The 18503-nt window shown below is 38.1% G+C and overlaps 1 protein-coding gene across 4 annotated transcripts in view; it reads left to right on the forward strand.

Moving 5' to 3' along the window:
• The window catches only part of YAP1 (Yes1 associated transcriptional regulator), an 84353-nt gene that overhangs the window by 41765 nt on the left and 24085 nt on the right, over positions 1 to 18503 (forward strand). For all 4 annotated transcript variants that reach the window (XM_042862463.1, XM_042862465.1, XM_042862464.1 and 1 more), the window contains exons 3-4: positions 2652 to 2767; positions 10972 to 11085. In XM_042862463.1, the coding sequence (XP_042718397.1) occupies positions 2652 to 2767; positions 10972 to 11085 (230 nt within the window). The remainder of the gene's footprint in view (positions 1 to 2651; positions 2768 to 10971; positions 11086 to 18503) is intronic.

The following is an 18503-nucleotide window of genomic DNA, read 5'->3' on the forward strand; positions in this document are numbered from 1 at the left end:
GGAGAAGTGGCGCATGCTGATGCTGTAACTTAAACACACCGTCTGTGAAACATTACCTGTGTTCTTATGTCTGTATTATCTTTCCCTGTTTTCATTGCCTTGTAGAATTGACCGTCAAAAAAATGAAAACTGCTTTTTCATATTAAGATGTGGTGTATATATATGGCAGTCTTTACTATGCTTTTCCTTGTTCTGTAAATAAGTAGGTTAAAAGAAAAATTAAGGAGGCCTTGCTGCATGTGGCCTGCTTCTTCATTAAGCTGAATGTTGGAAAACATATGGAAGCAAAGGCACAGTATGTCTAATAGTACCTGTAATGATTGTGTGCCATGGAAACTAACGTGGCAGTGACACCATTTTAATTGAACCTATTGTAGCAGGGTGGCTTCCTGTATGCAAGGCAGTACTTGCCACACAGAGTAAGGCTTTGTTTACTATTGCATTCTGGTAGAAAAAGCATTCCTTCCTATTTTGTGTCTCTTGGAATATGTCTACAACTCTTTTGGACTGAAATTTTGTGTATGTTTAAAGAGGGTAGAATGCAAGGAAAGAGGAAAAGGCTTAAGATAAATCTTCTTAGTCCAAGTCACTTTGCGATAAAATCTAGTTTCTGCTCAGGAGACTTCCTGTTCCAATGTGATAAATAATTGCGTGGAGGTAATTGTTTGAGTGACTATGAGCCATTTTATGATCATTTGAAATTGTACTTTCTCCATTTCAATCAAGTGAAAATGCCTAATATTCACATACACAGCTTAGTGTTTGGTGTTTAAGAAACAAACAAACAAAAAAGCAATATTTTTGAGTACCAAAGAACATGTTAAAAACTCTTGCTAAATTGATGGAGCGCGTTTTTGTTAGTTGGAATTAAAGGGTTCCTTAGTAGTTTCTTGTCATAGTAGCTAATTGCTTAGAGCAAGGAGAAGATAATGTTCTGTTTTGTATGTCCAGTTTTACCTGTGATGAGGCCTTAACATATGACTTAACTCTGCGATGCTGTGGTCATGCAAACACACAAACAAAGTTTGGGATTCACCACCTCTAATGTCAGTGTATTTAACCCACTTACCTTAGGCTTCCTTTGCAACGCAGAATATAGGTGTGATTCACCTCCTTAAATTTCTCAAATGAATTGCATCCTAACAGTGCTCTCATATGTTCCATTCTAGTTAGTGGAGAGCAGGGTGGCAAGGCCAGATGTTGGTGTTTTCATCGATGTAAGTGTTGAGGTGGTCTGCCCCTTTAGCATGTCTAAATACAGCACCATCTCCTAAACTTGAATATACCTGAAAGTTATATCAGCTGTGAGCTGGAAGAGTTTCTGCACAATTACTGTTTAAATCCCAGTATAAAGATGGAAAACGTACTCTCTAGTTGATGGTTCTGTACACATACTGAGGCATGAAAAAAAGTACAAAACGATACAAAACATTGGTACAAATTAAGCGTGTGAATTGAGTACCGAGGTTTGAAATTGGATCACAGTGCAATCTGCAGTGCAACTTTAAATGTAGAACTTTCATTGGAGAAATTGAAACTGGGCATTCTACTAATCCAGAAAGAAGTAACTTTAAGAGTGTTTAGTATGATGAAAGAGTGGTATCAAGTTAGTGATGTGTTGGATTCTAATTGTTAATCAAACTATTTTAGTATGAGTTTGAATTGATACCGTCAAAGCTTACTGCATGTTAGTGGTTTTTATTTTTGTCCATGTGAGCTTTTCAGAGCAACCTTAATTAATGGCATCAAGATACTATGATGCTTGTTCATGAATAGCGTGCATTTGTTATTCATTAGATTGGCAAACCACGCTAATCGCATACTCAGAAGATGAAGTAATCATTCATTACATTTGTGTTTTCATTGACTTAAATAGTTTTGTGAATGACAGTGAAGGTATTTTCCAGGGTTTTGGTTTTTCTTTTCAAAACAGATACATCAAAGCTCCCAAAGTTTTGTGATTATCTTTTAGAGAGGGCTCACTGAGTTACTTGACAATCCAACTGTCCTCATCTTCTAGTATGAAATAGAAAAGCAGCTGAACATCAGTTGCTTTTTTTTTTTTGTTACTACTCTTGTGCAGCTGGTTACTTAAGTTACCACAGATGTTCAGTTCTCAGGGATGGGGGGAGTACTCCATCAAATAACCTGAGAATGCAGGCTATGTTGGGGAAGACTAATGATTACTCACCAGCCTGTTCATTACAGCTCCCCAGGCACTGAGCATGAACTCGTCATGCCAAACTACTTGACTGTGCTTGAGATTCCAGGCATAACTGGCTGGGTTTGAAAGACACTCAAGTTGCATTGAAAACTGACAAGTAACTAATCAGCAAGGAAAGGAAGAGAATGTTTAATTAATGCATATATTATGGGACAACAGTCTAGCTTCCAGTACTCATGCTGAGCTGTATTTCTCCATTGCTCTAGCTCTAATCACTGCAGCTCTTTGGTGGGAAAATGATGGTGACCAGAGTAAAGTATTTGAGAATATGAGGTATAGTAATGCTTGGACAGAATCCAAAAAACTCTTGTTTGGTTTTGAATGTGGCTCTTGTTGTCATGCTTAACCTTTTGTTGTTAAACTTTCTGTGCTAGCAGGTCATTATTGTGAACGCATGACTGTCCTAACTCTTGCTTTGTTTCTGTAGTCATATTGATCAAACAACAACATGGCAAGATCCCAGGAAGGCCATGCTTTCCCAGATGAATGTTACAGCTCCCACCAGTCCTCCCGTGCAACAGAACTTAATGAACTCAGCATCAGGTAAGCAAAAACTGTTTTTGTGCAGAAGGTCATACAAATGAAGATACTGCTAGCTATTTTAATCAGGAAGATGTTGTGGGGGGCAGAGGAGTTGAAATCTCACAGTTGTCTGTTTATTTTTAAACTTTAAATTTGTGAAGAATGATGCATCAAATATCTTGATGCAGCAAGCATCACTTGAGGTGAGAGAACGTATAGTGTTTGCCAGCAAAAAGCATGCTGTAAGTTCTGGGTCTGTGTTTTATTTTTTTTTCAAGTGGATGATCCAAACATTTGAAGAAACAAAATTCCTGCCTCTGTTTCTTCTGACTGAAAATGCCATTAAACTGATTAAAAGAATTTTCATTAAATTATTGCCATTTTGCTTCAAAGCTAGAGCTTCTGCAATGTTTGGTTTTTATGTTTTGTTTTGCCTTCCCTTGCTCACTTATTATGCTAAGCATGTTGCCATTCGTTTATAATTCCCACGTTGGTTATGGACATCTTCACTTAACAAGTAAAGCAAACACCTGGAAAGTCTTGTTTAGAAGTAAAGTTGTTTTTTCTTCTTTTCCAATCATTTCCAAAACAATGTATGCTGATTATTATTTCTTCAGCTGAGGAAATCAGGTGTCTTTTCCTAGAACATAGAATAGTTTTTCAGCTGATCTAAGGGAGTCTGTTACTAGACAGCAGGACAATATGCTTATTCTTACTATAAAATTTGCTACATGTTTACATAGCTTTGTTGTCCTGATGGTGCAGAGAGCAAGCAGATGCTGTTTTTACTGCTGCACTCTTCTCTATGCTTTGTCACTGTCTCGTCACTGAGGTTGACATGTTATTCATTTTTTTCAGTCTGATTTTTCATGTGTATGTCTGCTTTTCTTGTATTTCACAAAAGTTATTCTCTGGTGCTGTTTTTTGTTGTCCGTTTAGACAGCTTTGTTTCATGCTGCAATTCATACGCTGTAGACAATACCAAAAGATTAACAGGCATGACCAAACTGTGCTGTTCATGACTGGGTGTTAGATGGAAGCTGATCAAACTTTTTGCTGGCAAGGCCAGGAGGTTGGATTATCCCGGCACAAATGAAAGAGTTCAGTTCAGATTCAGAAAGTCATGATTCAGAACAATTAAGCTCTCAGTGTCTAATGTGAAAATACAATCTCTGATTATTGTTCTTTTCTGTAGCAAAAGAGAATGATATGCTTTTGTAGGGACACATCAGAAGAACAGAAAATAGGAGAAAGGAAACAGCTCTCCTGGTCTGTCTTGCCTTTGGTTTATTTTATTTATACATAAAGTAGATACTAGTCTACTTGAATATGCTAGTCTATTACGGACATAAATTCTGTATTTTAAGATGACTCCTCAAACCTTCCATTGTATTATAGTATTAGCAGAAAAACAATGTTGATAGTGAAGTGTCAGATGTGCTGTGTATACTTATTAAAAAAAAAAAAAAAAGATTCTTAGCAAAAAAAAAAAAGTAAACAAAATAGTTTGTTTTAAGAGGAAAGAATCTTTGAAAAATAAATCTAGTAGTCAGTAATGAAGGGCTATGTGAAAAAGAAAATCAAGAAATTAAAAGTAATTGATGCAAGTGTGTGAGCAAGTGAAACTCCTGTATTTTGTTACTCTAGCAATGGGATTCCATGGGTACTTGTTAAGCTGAGGTAATGTTATTTGGAACTGGCTCTTGGGGGTGCACCCATTAATGCTTAACTTGATTATGTTTAACAAGTGTTTTGAATTAAGTAATATTGAACTCGTATTTATTGTATGATTCCATTTCTGATACCTTATTTGGTAAATCCTCATGTACAGTCTTTAACTGTGTATTTGTTTCTACTGAAGCTGCTTATACTTGGTTTTGTCACTGTGTACTACTGAGTTTATGGTGGTTTGTGCTTCCTTGATGGCCTCATAAAGAATGAGAAAAATGGAAAAATCAAGTAATTACCCACTCAGCTCAGTGGAATTTAAATCTGAGAGCGTCGTATAGACATAGGGCTCCTTAATGTTCTAATTCGGCAGTTTGGCCTCAAGAACTGGGAAATAAGGTTGAGACCTCTTCGAGTCAGAATTTTCCTGTTCTGAAGTACTGCTGGCAGTGAAACGTGCCCTACTGCTGAGAGAGCCTTTCATGAGAGAGATTGGGAGAAGCAAGTGTAAGTCCTGGGGCAGCTGGAGGTCGCTGACTTACAAAAAAAATGTCCACAAGCGAATGTTTTTCTTTCTGTGCATCCTTGTATGGTGCTCATGAATTGTAGCCCTTCATCAGAAGCTACAGACCAATCTTTAGTGTATTGAATTGCAGAATGTTGGAGTAGCCTGCAAGTAAGGTTGCTGTGGTGAAATCTGAAAGCAGAGGATTTTAGGAAATGCCGTGAGAGTCACTGGAAGGGTATATTAGCTAGAATTAAGAACAGGAAAACAAACTGAGAAGGAGGGATAGAACGGAACTTTGAGATCTGTTGTCTGCATACTGAAGGTAAACCTGTTGGGTTTTCTGGGTGAGAAGGGTAGATGGTGCTCAGGAAGTAGGAGAGAAAACAGATTTGTGGTAAGGATAAAGGCAGGTGGTCAGCAATGTGTTTGAAATCAAAACTGGCATAGGGAGGATGTAGATTAGCGTGAGATGGAGATTTTTAGGGTTTTTTTTCACTTTGTGGATGGACTGTTTGAGGAGTGTTAGTAAGCGTACATCCTCTACCACAAGGCATCAGTGTGTGAATGGGAGAATGTTTTTGTTTTAGGTTCTTTGGTATGTTTTTGTCTCAGCTCTACTGAACCTGGCTTGCTCGAGTAAATTGTGCAATCTACTGAAATGTTTTGTGCCGTGTATGGAGAAGTATAGTGCTTTTTTAGATGACATTTGTTGTTTAATCTGCTAAATTTGATTGCATTTTCATAGTAATAATGGGAAGAAGACAAGCTTGTTTCTTCCAACAGTGTGGTATATATAGAAATTGTTTTAGAATGTTCTCATTTTTTCTGTTTTTTTTAACCATTTTACCTTAAAGATACTGCAGGAAAAGTGATATTCAATCTGTCTTGATTCACATTTAACGCTAAAAAAAATGTACAGTTCCAACTAAAGTGAAGTTATGCATCTGATTATAAACAGTGCTTGTTTCTTATAATAATGATAGTTGATATGAATTGAATAAAATAAAGTGCATTTATACACTTCCCTTCTTCAGTTACTTTTATTTTCTTGAGTCATGCTTAACAGCGCTGCTTACTTGAGCCTATTCTGCTTGCATGCAGACAGCAGATCAGTGGATCTGGAGCAGATTACCTGTCTTTGTCCTCGTCTTCCCTTGCACTGCAACTCTGCATTGCTTTTCCTGGTGAAAGTTTGTAGACCCCCTGTTATTCCATGGACTCTTGAAGTTAGGTTGCAGCGTCATGTTTAAGACTGGTTAGGAAGATTAATTTTCAAAGTCATAACTTAAGGTCGCCTTGTGTGGTTTGTATTGTTGTTGGTTGTTTTTTTTCCCACTGCGGGGGGTAGAGAGAAATGTAGCAATACTAAAACTAGCTCTTCTCATGGTTTCATGCTTCATGCTTTGTGGGCTTCCATTCTGTGTAACCAGTCATACTACAAATTCTACTTTGTGTATATTCAGCATTGCATATGGTCTGTTGTGAAATTCAAGTTTCAAAGTGTCTGCATGACATGAATGTTTCATGTCTTCCTTACCATTTTTAATAGTAGCTTTTTGTAAGCTGTACTGAGCTGACAGAATAAAGTTGGACTCCTGGTAAATTCTGTACAGTTTGATACTATTTTAAAAAGTTTGATAATTGCAATGGTGCCATGATTTCAAAGAAGAAGATTAGGAAGGTTTGTGAAGGTCAGTGTTTGCATATGGTGATTCTTGCTGTTGGTGTTTCAGTTCCTTTGTCATCTGTGAGCTTTTTTTTTTAATAGCTACAGATGCTATCTAATATGCATTAACCTTGTGATTAAAATGCAGTTTTATTTACATTTATTTTACACCTGCACATCAGAGACTGTAAGGACTTGTGAGATTTATTTGTGATATCAGCATAGGTTGAATTTATATTATGTTTTTGCTTTAGTTATTCTTTCTGTTGCCTTTTATCTGCCAGCAGTGAGTTCTGCATTCTTATGGCAATGATGGTAAGTTGAGAAAGTGCAATCAAGAATGGAGACGCAAGCTGAACAGAGACATGCACAAAGACTTTTAAAATTACGTGTACTTATGTTAAGTTACAGCAATATATAAATATTTAGTTAAAGAGGAATGCCTTATCAGTGTTTTTCTAAGGATGGCTTACATTTGGAAGTTGGAATCTAATTTATGGATAACCATTCTTTTAAAATACAGCAATAAATGGTGAGTTGAACTAAAAGGCTAGTCTCTCCCTTTGCAAGTAACATAATAGAGCTGAAAGTAAGTTTGTGGCTGTATTCAGTTGACCAAGGAGGCATCAAACAGAACTGGAAGGATACCATGCCACAAGGATATCATAGAATGGTTTGGGTTGGAAGGGGCCTTTAAGATCATCTAGTTCCAACCGCCCTGCTGTAGGCAGGGACACCTCCCACTGGACCACGTTGCTCACAGCCCCATCCAGCCTCACCTTGAATGCTCCCAGGGAGGGGACATCCATAACCTCTCTGGGCAACCTGTTCCAGTTGTCTTGCCATCCTCACAGTAAAGAACTTATTCCTAATATCTTGTCTAAATCTACTCTCTTCCAGTTTAAGGCCATTTCCCCTTGTCCTGTCGCTGCCTGCCCTTATAAAATGTCCCTCCTCAGCTTTCCTGTAGGCCCCTTTCAAGGCACTGGAAAGCTGCTATTAAAAGCCCCCCCCCCTCCGGCCCCCCCCAACCCTGAGGTCCCCCCAGAGCTTTTTCTTTGCCAAGCTGAAGAGTCAACTCTTTCAGCCGGTTCCCATTGGATGCCAAATGTTTATGAAGGTTTAACAAAACACTGGAAAAGTACTTGCAAAAGAGATCCTTTGACATCTAGTAAATAGGCAGACTCTTCAAGACCAGGTTGGACAGGGCCCTGGGCAACCTGGTCTAGTACCAGATCTGGAAGTTGGTGGCCCTGCCTGTGGCAGTGGGGCTGGGACTTGAATCTTGTGATCCTTGGATCACTTCAACTAAAGCCATTCTATGATTTTGCCTCAGAACTCACATGAGATACCTGGAGGCCAAGCAAGTTATAGCCTCTATACTTTTTGGATCTATATACGCATTTAGTGCTTTATTGAAATTATAGAGTCTGATAGACAGCAAACAGCTTTCATTCACTGAGCAACAGTAAATGTCCATCTACTCAGACCAGGTGCCTGTGCTAAAAAGACTTCTGGTTACACCCAGCATGGCTGTTGTTGTCTAACATGGACTGGAGCAATGCTGGAAATTCTGTTTCTGTTGAGCCTTTTGAGTAAACATGGAGATGCAGGAATTTTCCTAGATGTTCTGTGTGCTGTGTTCTGTCTGCTACTCTTCATCATGGTTTTTCGTTTTTCTTCTGTTACTTGCCTGTAATGCTGAGCTTGTCTTGACAATCTTTGGTATCATAACTGCTCACAAAACTGAACAAATTGCAGAAGACGATTAGAAAACTAATCAGTTTTCAACATGTAGGGACAACAGCAGAAACATGTAGTTTTACCATTATAACATGTAGCGACAACAGCAGAGAAATAGGAGCATATTACCAGCTAGGGAAGAAAGCAGCATAGTGCCTAATGCCAAAAATTTTCTAGGAAAAACATTCTATTTCTGCAGCAGTTGGTGGAACTTAGCAAGGAGGAAGCGTAGCTGCTGTAGCAGCCAGGTGAGCAGGGAGACCTACAGCAGACAGAGAACCTTGCCTGCATTGGTTTCTGGGAAGCTACTAGTCATCAGATCATTGAATCTAATAAGCAGTGTTCTTCCAGAAGGTAGGTGGACTGATCAGCTCCTGGCATCCGGCTTCAAAGGCATTTTATTCTTATTTGCTGCAAAGAAACATGCAGGACCAGAATACACTTCACTCAGTGTTCAGCAGGACCCACACCCCAAGGGTAGTTGTGTTTTTCCTAGAGCCAGCTGTTTTTTTTGTTTGGTTTTTTTTTTTGGCTTTGCATTTCAAAAGAGATTTTCTTGCTGAGTTTCATCTCCTAGGGGTTTGTGGCTTTGAAGGACTCCAGGGAGAATGGTAGTGAGAAGGTCTGCCCACATGGCAAGGGTGTTGGGCTTAGTGGTCAGCAAAAAATGTTGGTCCTGCATCAGCTTCTGCACTTGGATCATGTGTGGCCTGTCACTGTGTGCCTGTGTATTTTATAAAATAGCATCTGATGGTGCAGTCGGCTGCTTTGTGAGTACGGTAACCTAGCCCAGGATCCTGCTATACTGAGGATGTGTTAGGGTTTATGAATTTTTCAGGGTTGTCACTCTTGCTGTTCTGCTTACTGGCCTAAAAGCGGAGGTACCGCTGTTACTTGTACGCAGCCTTTAAAGCTTTGTGAGCAGGAGGGGCAGGCAGGGAATATTCAATGGCTAGGGCGCTGTTTTTCCTCACTTGACAGCCTGTGGCTCCGATTGTGGAGTGCTAGAGAAAGGCATAGCGTTCTGGGCCAAAATGAAAGAGTTAGAGATAGAAATGTATTATGCAGGGGATTTCTTGGGCCAAAGACTACAGTAAGAAATTCTTGTCCTTGTTGTGCCTTGGGGTATTACTGGAATGCAATGATGATTTTGCTCTTTTAATTTATTTTGTTTTAAAACATTCCTTCGGGAACATCTTTTGAGATTAACCAAACAAATCTAGTCCCTGCCCCCCAAGGCTTCAAGCAATGAAAATCTTCAGCAGTAATTTGAGTGTAGAACAATGTGGCAGGCGAAGAGCTGATGTAATTTGAACATGGATGTAGTAGATATTCCAGGCATTTATTTTAATTTTTGGGTGTATGTACTTTGAATCTCGTGTGTGAAATTTTAAGACATAAATAAACACAAACATTATGTTGTGCAGAATGGTCTGTTGGTCTAAATCAGGCAGACAGATGGCTTTTGGTAGTGTGTTGTTACATCATGCTGAGGAAAAGTGAGAAGAGAGGCTGAAATATGATGGTGTCCCGGAACAGATGCTGTTCTAATTTCTTTTACATTCTTAACATTTGTAATGAATCTTTTTGCTGTGTCATCTGAAGATCATATTTAAATGTAAAGGAGTTCAGGCAAGATTTTCCTGCCTCTAATTCAGGTATTTTTAAAGTACATATCTTTTCGATTCTAAAACATGTATTTTTAAAGCAACTGCCTGACAAAATGGGATGAACGTAGCTGAGAAAATACTATTTATTCTAAGTGTAATACAGATGGAGGTGTGTGATCACATAGAGACAGGAATGAGTGGTTTCTGAACAGCACAGGAGCAAAAGATTGTTTTCTCCAAAGCTGCTTTTGTAATGTAATGGAAACACTTTAGCACTCTGTATTTAGACATTAGCATTGGGCTCCAGTACTTTGCCACGATGTATTGCCCTTCACCCTTCACCGTTTTCTAAATGTAGGTGTCCCTGAGTGTGCCTTCCTGCTCATAGAGAGATAGCACTGCTGGTCCTGGCACTTTGTCTTGTCTGCTTCTGATGTGCTTACCTTTACTATTTCGTTGCTTTTTTGCCTCCTGTTCTTCAGGCTTGTGTTTTTGTTTGCTTAAGCCTTACGCTTTCATCGCAACTTACGGTATGAAGTGCAATTGAGGCTCGTCACTTTCATTTATTTATTTTTAACTGTTTGTGAAAAGTCAGAGAAATAGTACTTCAGAGTCTTGTCGTGTTCTTGCTGCTGCTGCTCTCAATCACTAGATAAACTTTCCCGCACAAGGTGGGATATCTCTGTGCTTATTCTTTTTTTCTGGTGCTGGTTTCATTCTGGCAGGCTTGACTTATTGCTGGTTTTGTACTGTAATGTCATAGCAAAAGGAAGTGTCAGAAGCATACAAAAAGACATAAATTATAAGATAAAACTCCAAATCCTAAATCAGAATAATGATAGAAGTGCTTTTTGTTCTTTGATTTTCCACCCGCCACTTCTTTGTCCTTATCGTAGAAATGCTAGACATAAACCTGAAACTTTTTTGTTTCATTTACTGTTATATATGTAAAATGTTGGGATTTTTTGTAGATCGATTTCAGCTGGAGCAAACAAGAGTCCACCATGAACTCCTTCCTTCTATATTGCAGGCCCACTCCCCGATGGATGGGAACAAGCTATGACCCAGGATGGAGAAATTTACTACATAAACCATAAGAACAAGACAACATCTTGGCTAGACCCAAGGCTTGACCCACGCTTTGGTAAAAGTTCATCTCACTTCAGAGTTTTTGATTCACTTCAGTTCACTTAGCTTTAATTTTGCAGTCATAGTTTGAAAACTCTTTATAGTGCAGTATATATACTATACTATAATATAATATGAAGTACGTATTCTAATTTGAAACATAGGCCTTATTTAAATCCTTTTTTTAAGAGGAAACATAAAGAGGAATTAGTATACATCCTGTAGGAATATGTCACCAAAGTTTCTAATGTTGGCGGTTGGGATTTTGCCGTATGATCCATACAGGTCCTAAACTGGTGGCCTTCAGAAATGATTTATCTAAACACGTTCCTTTTAGTGGGTGAACACAGTTTCAGCCAAGCTCATTCTTCCCAAAGACTTGCAAATATTTGCAACAGAAGAGATTTTTAATTCCCAAATAAATAAATACTTTCCTTTGTGCTACCCTAACAAGGACATTGTTAAATAATAATTCATTCTATTTAAATACACTTGAAACATATACCAGCTTATAATTCCAGCTTGTCACAGTGATGATCGTGATGATACTTTGTTTTAAACCATGAAGAAGGAAGTGTTGAGTGGTTTCTACTTTAATCCTCTTTTTGTAAGGTAACAAATATTTTAATTAGACTGCTATTACTGAAAATAGAAACAGTAACTGAAATTAGGGATCACAAGGTTTGGATGTGAGTTTTTAACAAAGCAGAACCGGTACCAACTTTTTGCAATTTTTTGATCTGTATGAAAAAGCAGAGCTGCAAGCACTTCAATAAAATATTGGCACTGCTGAATAGAAATACCAGCAGCATATAAACTCTCAACTGGTTTCTTAGTCCAAGTAGTTGTTCTGATGTATTTAAGGTAGTATTACAACTTCAGTTTTTGTTTAAAGTCATGACCTCCGTATGTAAGCTTTATTGAATGCATTAATTTTCCCTTAATTTGTTTCTCCAATAGCTTACTATTTTCATCTCTTTTGGATTTTAGTTATTTTTCCAGAGACGTGGAAGAAATAGTAGGGGTTAAAAAAAAGAAAAGAGAGAGGGGAAAAAAAAAAAAAAGAGATCATTGTGGTTTTCAAGCTTTAGTTTTGGACTGAGTGCAACTAAATGAAAACAGTGTGCAGATCACTGAGTAGGTCAGGCTGAGGGGATACAAAGCCTTTGAAGCTTTACAGGGGTTGACCTAACAACAACTGTGGGCCCCTTTTGGGAGAGGCATTAACTCCATGAATGCCATATAAACACAGAGCTGCAAAACTCAACAGTCACTTTTCTGGTTTTTAGGTTGTTTTGTTTTGTTTTTGTCTTTGTTTTTCTGAAATGGTTGTTAGCAGCTTCAGCTCCTTTGTTTTGTAGGCTTCAGCGCTCACATTAGACATCCCTTTGCTCTTAGAGTAAACACTGGATTGTCACACTTTGTTTATAAACTGCTCTCCAGTTTGTAGACAGGTTGAACCGCTGTGCAACTTGAGCCAAAGGTGGGGCTTACACTGAAGGTTGTCAACTTTGGCAAATGTCCATGTTGGCTTTAAGAGCAGTCAGAGCTGCAGACCTGTTTGCGTGTTGCAAGAGGAGCGTGTGGGTAACTTGCAACTTCACAATTACATAATATGTGAATAAGGCTGAAAAGGAAGCAGTCACTTTGAAAATCGGTGTTGCCTTTTGCATTCAAAATGATCAGGTCAATTATATTTACTTAAGTAGTCTTGCAAGATAAGCATTTTGCTTTTCTTAGCATTACGTTGCAGTTTCAAATGATGAGCCGGACATACCAGCTGGAATTAAAAAGGAGTGAGGGGAAGAGACTTTAATTGACAAAAGTCATGAATGAGATGGATCCTGCTTCTCAGAACTATATTCCCGTCCTGTAAATGGCACAGCCTAACCATAAGGGTGAAAGGAACCTGTTTTGTACATACTGAAACTCCATCAAATGTGCTGTGCAGTTAAACTGTAAGAAGTTAGAAATATCCAAAAGACTGCATAAGGGTTTCTTGCTGCATAGCTTCCCTTTTTGGGCCCACTGTGTATGTGTATCCCAGACAGACTTGAGTACATGCCAAGGCTCTTTATTCTGTGGTCGGACTTTTAATCTGTTCCAGACCTTTTCAGTCAAAGAGCTCAAGTGTAACTGAAAAGGGGCAGGAAAGGAGGAAAAAAAAAAAAAAAAAAGCATGTGAGCTCTTCTGATCTGGAGTGACGGCAAATAGAGACAAGCTGCTAGCTGCTGTTGAGCTTGAAGGAGTTTTCCTTGAAATCTGAAGTCGTACACATTGTATTGTGGTTTATGTTTTTGTCATTTGAGCCAACAAAATGGAAAATCTTATTCCTGATGTTTTCGCACTTGTGACCTTCTTAAGCTACTCCAGTAAGGAAGAAAAATCAGTTTGACAGAGCTAACGTACCGAGGCTTGCGTTTATTTCCCTCATAGAGATCTCAACTGATATGTGCTGTGACCCCAAATAGAAGATGAATGACTCAGGAGTTTACTTTTCAGTGCTCAATGTATGTTGAAAATCCTCATCCCTACATCATCATTTTTTTTCTATCAGTGTGTTTTAATGTATGGGCTTGGATTTAAATTTTTTTATTTTTATTTTATTTTTTTTACTACTAATGCTTCCTGAAGGAAACATGGGTGACTTCGGCTTTGTATTTCTAAAGGTTTTGATCATTATCATACTAACACTAATTGAAAATGAGGGAAAAAAAGATGTTTCATTTGATAGTGCCACTTTCACTCATCTGAAGAACCATTGAAAACAAAGCTGTTGAATGGTATGGGCAAACACACTCTTCTGTTTCAGTATTCAGAAACAGGGTTTGAAGAGTCTTTGCCTTTTCTGATTCTGAATTCCTAGGTCCAGGGAGACCATTCTTATTTCTCTGTATGTGCATCATCAGATGGCAACTTTGTATTCATCCTTATTTTCCCTAGTAGGTGTGCATATACTCCTTTCAAAAGCAGTGCTAGCAATTTTCCATAAAGTGGCTTAAAAAAAGAGGGAGGAAGGAGGACCAAGTTTGAAGGAATTGTTTTAGGCAGACACACCTATGGATTTAACTGCTGAAGAGAATCTGGATATTGGATTCATGTGTTTAAAACAGAAATAAAATGATATCACTGATATGATTTCTGAAGCAGTCTTTTAAGACTAGTGGATCAGATAAGAGTTTTGGTGAGAATATCCTGCTATGCAGCAGGCTGGTCTAAAATCTAACTTCTCCAAGTAGGAGATAAGAACTTCAAATCTGTCAGACCCAAGTCTTGGATCAAAGTGGGCTTGACGTCGTCAGCTGCACCGCTTAACCTACTCTAAAGTCTTGTGGCTCAGATGTTGGTCTTCCAGGTGTATGTATTTGGCATCAGAATAATTTTGAGGTACAAGAAATGACAAGCTCTCATATTTAGTCCCTTCCTAGATTTTAAAGGAGGGTCTTCTCCTGCCAAGCATAGACAATCATAAAAAGATTAATGGGATCAAAGGAAGGGGGATGGGCAAGGGCTTCCTCAGGCCTGTGTTGGCAGCATTCTTTGTACTAGGGGAGCATCTGGTACAAACATGCTGACCAACCTTTCTCAGTGTCTTTGTAGGCCTCTTAGAAAGGGGCTTCATGTTACTACTTATAAGGTTGTTTCTTTAAGGGAACTGGCCAGATCAATCTTGTATATTGTGCAGCTTTGCCTTTTACCAGCTTCCACTGTTGTCCACTGGTCATTCTTCATAGATCCTGATGTTTTTTGTAGGCCTTCCAGATGATGCTGATAGGTTTTCTTGGTAGTTAAAGAATGTCTCAGTATGAAGCTAGGCAGGCATTCTTAGTTGCTGGAACGGGTGAAGTAGATGAACATCTGCTTTTTCTATAAAATTAAATTTCCTAGAACCACTTGGAAGTTTGGAATCATTCAGCTTTATTGCTACAGGTTTCCAAGAATTGGCTTTAGTATCAAATCCCGTTAAAGGGATTTTAAACTGTTACTTCAGCTTGCAGATGGTAGGACTGTTTTTTTGAAGCACAAGTAAAAATAATTTGCCTTTGGAGGGTACCTAGTTTGAAAAATGAGATGGTAAACTTGAAGTGGAAAAACACTGGAAACTGGCAGTTGATTTGTCTGTCTCTTGGGTTGACACAAATCTTAATTTGAATAGTAGTACTCCATGAGGGTAGTTAGGCAAGTCTGTCTCCAGGAGTTTAAGTAAAACACAATATTCCTTCAATTTTATGGTTGTTCTATTCTGAACTTCAGTTTTAGAGGTTTGTTGCCAGTGATCAAATTCGTGTTAGGTATCCCAGTCTCCTTTCTTTTGGTTTTTATATGTCAGAGCTGCCAAATGGATTATTGTGTGACCTCAGATTGAAATCTTTGCCTCAACATTTTTATCGCTCCCACTTAAGGATCGTGATAATAATTTATGGAGATCTCTATGAATTTTGGATGAGGGGGAAGGGATAGCAAGATGGTTCTTAACATCATTATGGAAAGTGCCACAGGGGCTCTGTATCCAGTAGCTGATTAAACTACTGAAGTAGGAAAAGGAATAGTAGTGATGATTAAGGTCAGAGTATACAGTATACACATCGGCATTTTCTGCTTCTTTCTTTTGTAATGGAAGAACATTGTATCTTTAAAACAAAGAAGAACTACGAAGAATTGCTGACAGAAAATAAAAGTATTCCATAATGCTATTGTCTTATCCCTTACTTGTCTAACACGTTGTCTAGTACGTGTTTTTTCTTATAGGCTTGTCTTGTCTATGATTGTCAAGGTTAAGAACTCCTGCTGCCATGCTTCTTGTGGCCATTGGTCAGAAAGATGCCCAAACCCTTCATCTGATCACAGTGGCCTTTCAGATTTTGAGTTTGAGCTCCGCCTTCTATTTTCATACAAAAGCAGAACGTGAGCCACAGTTGGTTTTGATCTGCAAATTCAGTGACATAACCTCTTTATGTGCCCTGTCACTAACACAGAATGGATGTTACTCATCTGAAAGGGCTGTTGTTATTAGATTGTTCCATACTTATGTTTTCCAGAAGAACAATTTAAGGACATCACTTAGGATGGGGAAAGACTTACTTGCTTTGTGATGCATGTCAGAATGTATTCATTCTGAGCAATATCAGTTTTCACTGAATTAGTGTCTTCTGTCAAAGTAAGCATATGTGAATCTGCAAAGGCAGATGAACCTTCACTGGTAAGCACCCCTTTGTTTTGAAGATGCTGCCCTTCTAAAATGGTAGTGATTGTCAGTGGTTGTTAGTTTATCACATATCAGAAAATGAAATCTTGTTTTATTCAAAAGCAGTATGTATGTATTTAGATATCTTCCCTGACTACAGTTCACTGAATATATCATTAAATCTGCCCCCTACTATTGTATGAACTAGCTGATGTAGAGTATTTCATATACTAATAAAAATGAAAATGAGAACCCTTTCATTGAGGATTTCTCAGGGCATTAGGTTTACATAAGTTTGTACTTGCTTCTTCTTTTTCCTCAGAATTATTCAAGCCTGTTTGAAGAGAGATTTGTTGGTAACAATATCTTTATGCAAGCATAAATAAAGTATATAAAGTGTACCTCCACTGTTGTAACTAGAACAGCTATGACAGTAAAAGAAAACTGTACTCCTAATAAGGTCTTTTCTCCTACTATATTCTTTGAGCACTGCAGTTTGCATATCTCTGTTAATGAACACAGTGTTAGAAATGGAAGATGCATCATTTTGAACAGATCACTCATTATCTGTGATCTAAGTGTATATATACACAATAATTATATACTCTATATCTAATCATATATAATCTAAAATTCAAAGAACTGTCAGCTTTCTTCTTTCCCTCTTTGAATTCAATCTTGTTGAAACACGATTTCAGTTTCTTTTTTACAGGAAAGTTTTATGGTGGAGATTTAGGGAAAAAAAAAGGTGTAGATGGTTCTACATGTTTTACACAGGGTATGTGCACTTCAAACAGCGAACAGATGATTTGAAGGAAACCTGCATTTAAAAAAAAAAAAAAAAAAAAAAAAAAGCCATATAATTTTGCCAGAAGTTACATGAAAGCTTGTCTTTTGTTTTAATTAACCCAGCAAGTATTATATGGAAAGTGAGAAATGAAACTGTTCGCCGCCTGTTTGTATATTCTTTGCTGATTGAACTTTGGTCTAAAATGCAGACCAGCTTTGATTAAATACTCCTTGCCACATCTTCAGTTGAAAGGGATGGACTTTGATCAGCTGAGAGTCCTGCACTACATGCTGTCTTCAGGGTTTCATACATTCAACTTAAATGGTATTAGCTGAGGTCTCCTCATCATGTGTCCTATGCAGTGTGTCCCAAGCAGTTCTTCCACAGTACTAATAATTGTGCTGTCAAGTTTCATTTGGTATGTAGATTTAAAAATAAGGTCAAATATTAGGAAAATAATTTTAATTTTTAAAGAATGGAAAACATCACTTGTGTGTACTGAGCAGAAGTTTCTTATAGCTATTTATGCTACTGATGAATCTTGTTTAGATTTGCTCTTTGGGCCAGAGGGTGGAATATTTCAGTTCTGAATCTGATAGGAGTTGAGCGAAAGTGTATCATAAATACTGCTGTTGTGGGAAGAGAGCTAGATCCATGAACAACAGCAGTTTACTCCATTTAGTTCCTAGTGGGCTAACAGTCAGCCTGGAGATCTTTGTGGTGCTAAATCAATCAAACTGGTGCACTTCTGCATTTCAGGATATAAAGAGACTTCTAAGATTTTTATCAAAAGAGAACAAAAGAACTGCAATTTGTACTTTTTATCAGTGGCACTGTATTGATAGAAGAAGAAACTGAAAAATATTAATTTTATTTGAACACAAATAATAAACAGAATTACCAATCCACAACTTGGACACACTTCTGTAATAGATGACGTTTTCATCTGCTTTTATCTTAACTGGTAGTCCAACTCTGGAGTATGTGAATACTTCTTAGAATCATGGAATCATAGGATGCTCCACATTGGAAAGGACCCACAAGGATCTTTATCGAGTCCAACTCCTGACTCCATGCAGGACCACCCAAAATCCAAACCTCATGTCTGAGTGTGTTTTCATCATAGTGTGATCATGATGTGGCTCTGGGCAGCCTGGTCTGGTGGTTGGTGACCCTGCACGTGGCAGGGAGATTGAAACTAGATGATCATTGTGGTCCTTATCAACCCAGGCCATTCTATGAAGTATCTCTAAAAAGAGAGCAGCTTGAATTTCTTTCACGAGTCATTCTTATAAATCCCAATGGTGATTTTTTTTGTCACAGCTCTTTCCAGTTTGAAAACAGGTTGATTTTTACCTCTGTTGTAGTGGAGCAATCTCACATCATTCAAAAACCTGACCATGGCTAAAAGTGATCCACAAAAAAAACTGTGTAACTTCCAAGTGAACCTGAAGGGGA

Source organism: Lagopus leucura, unplaced genomic scaffold (assembly GCF_019238085.1).
Source record: "Lagopus leucura isolate 7727_CA_CO unplaced genomic scaffold, USGS_WTPT01 Super-Scaffold_702, whole genome shotgun sequence".
Lineage (NCBI taxonomy): Eukaryota > Metazoa > Chordata > Aves > Galliformes > Phasianidae > Lagopus > Lagopus leucura.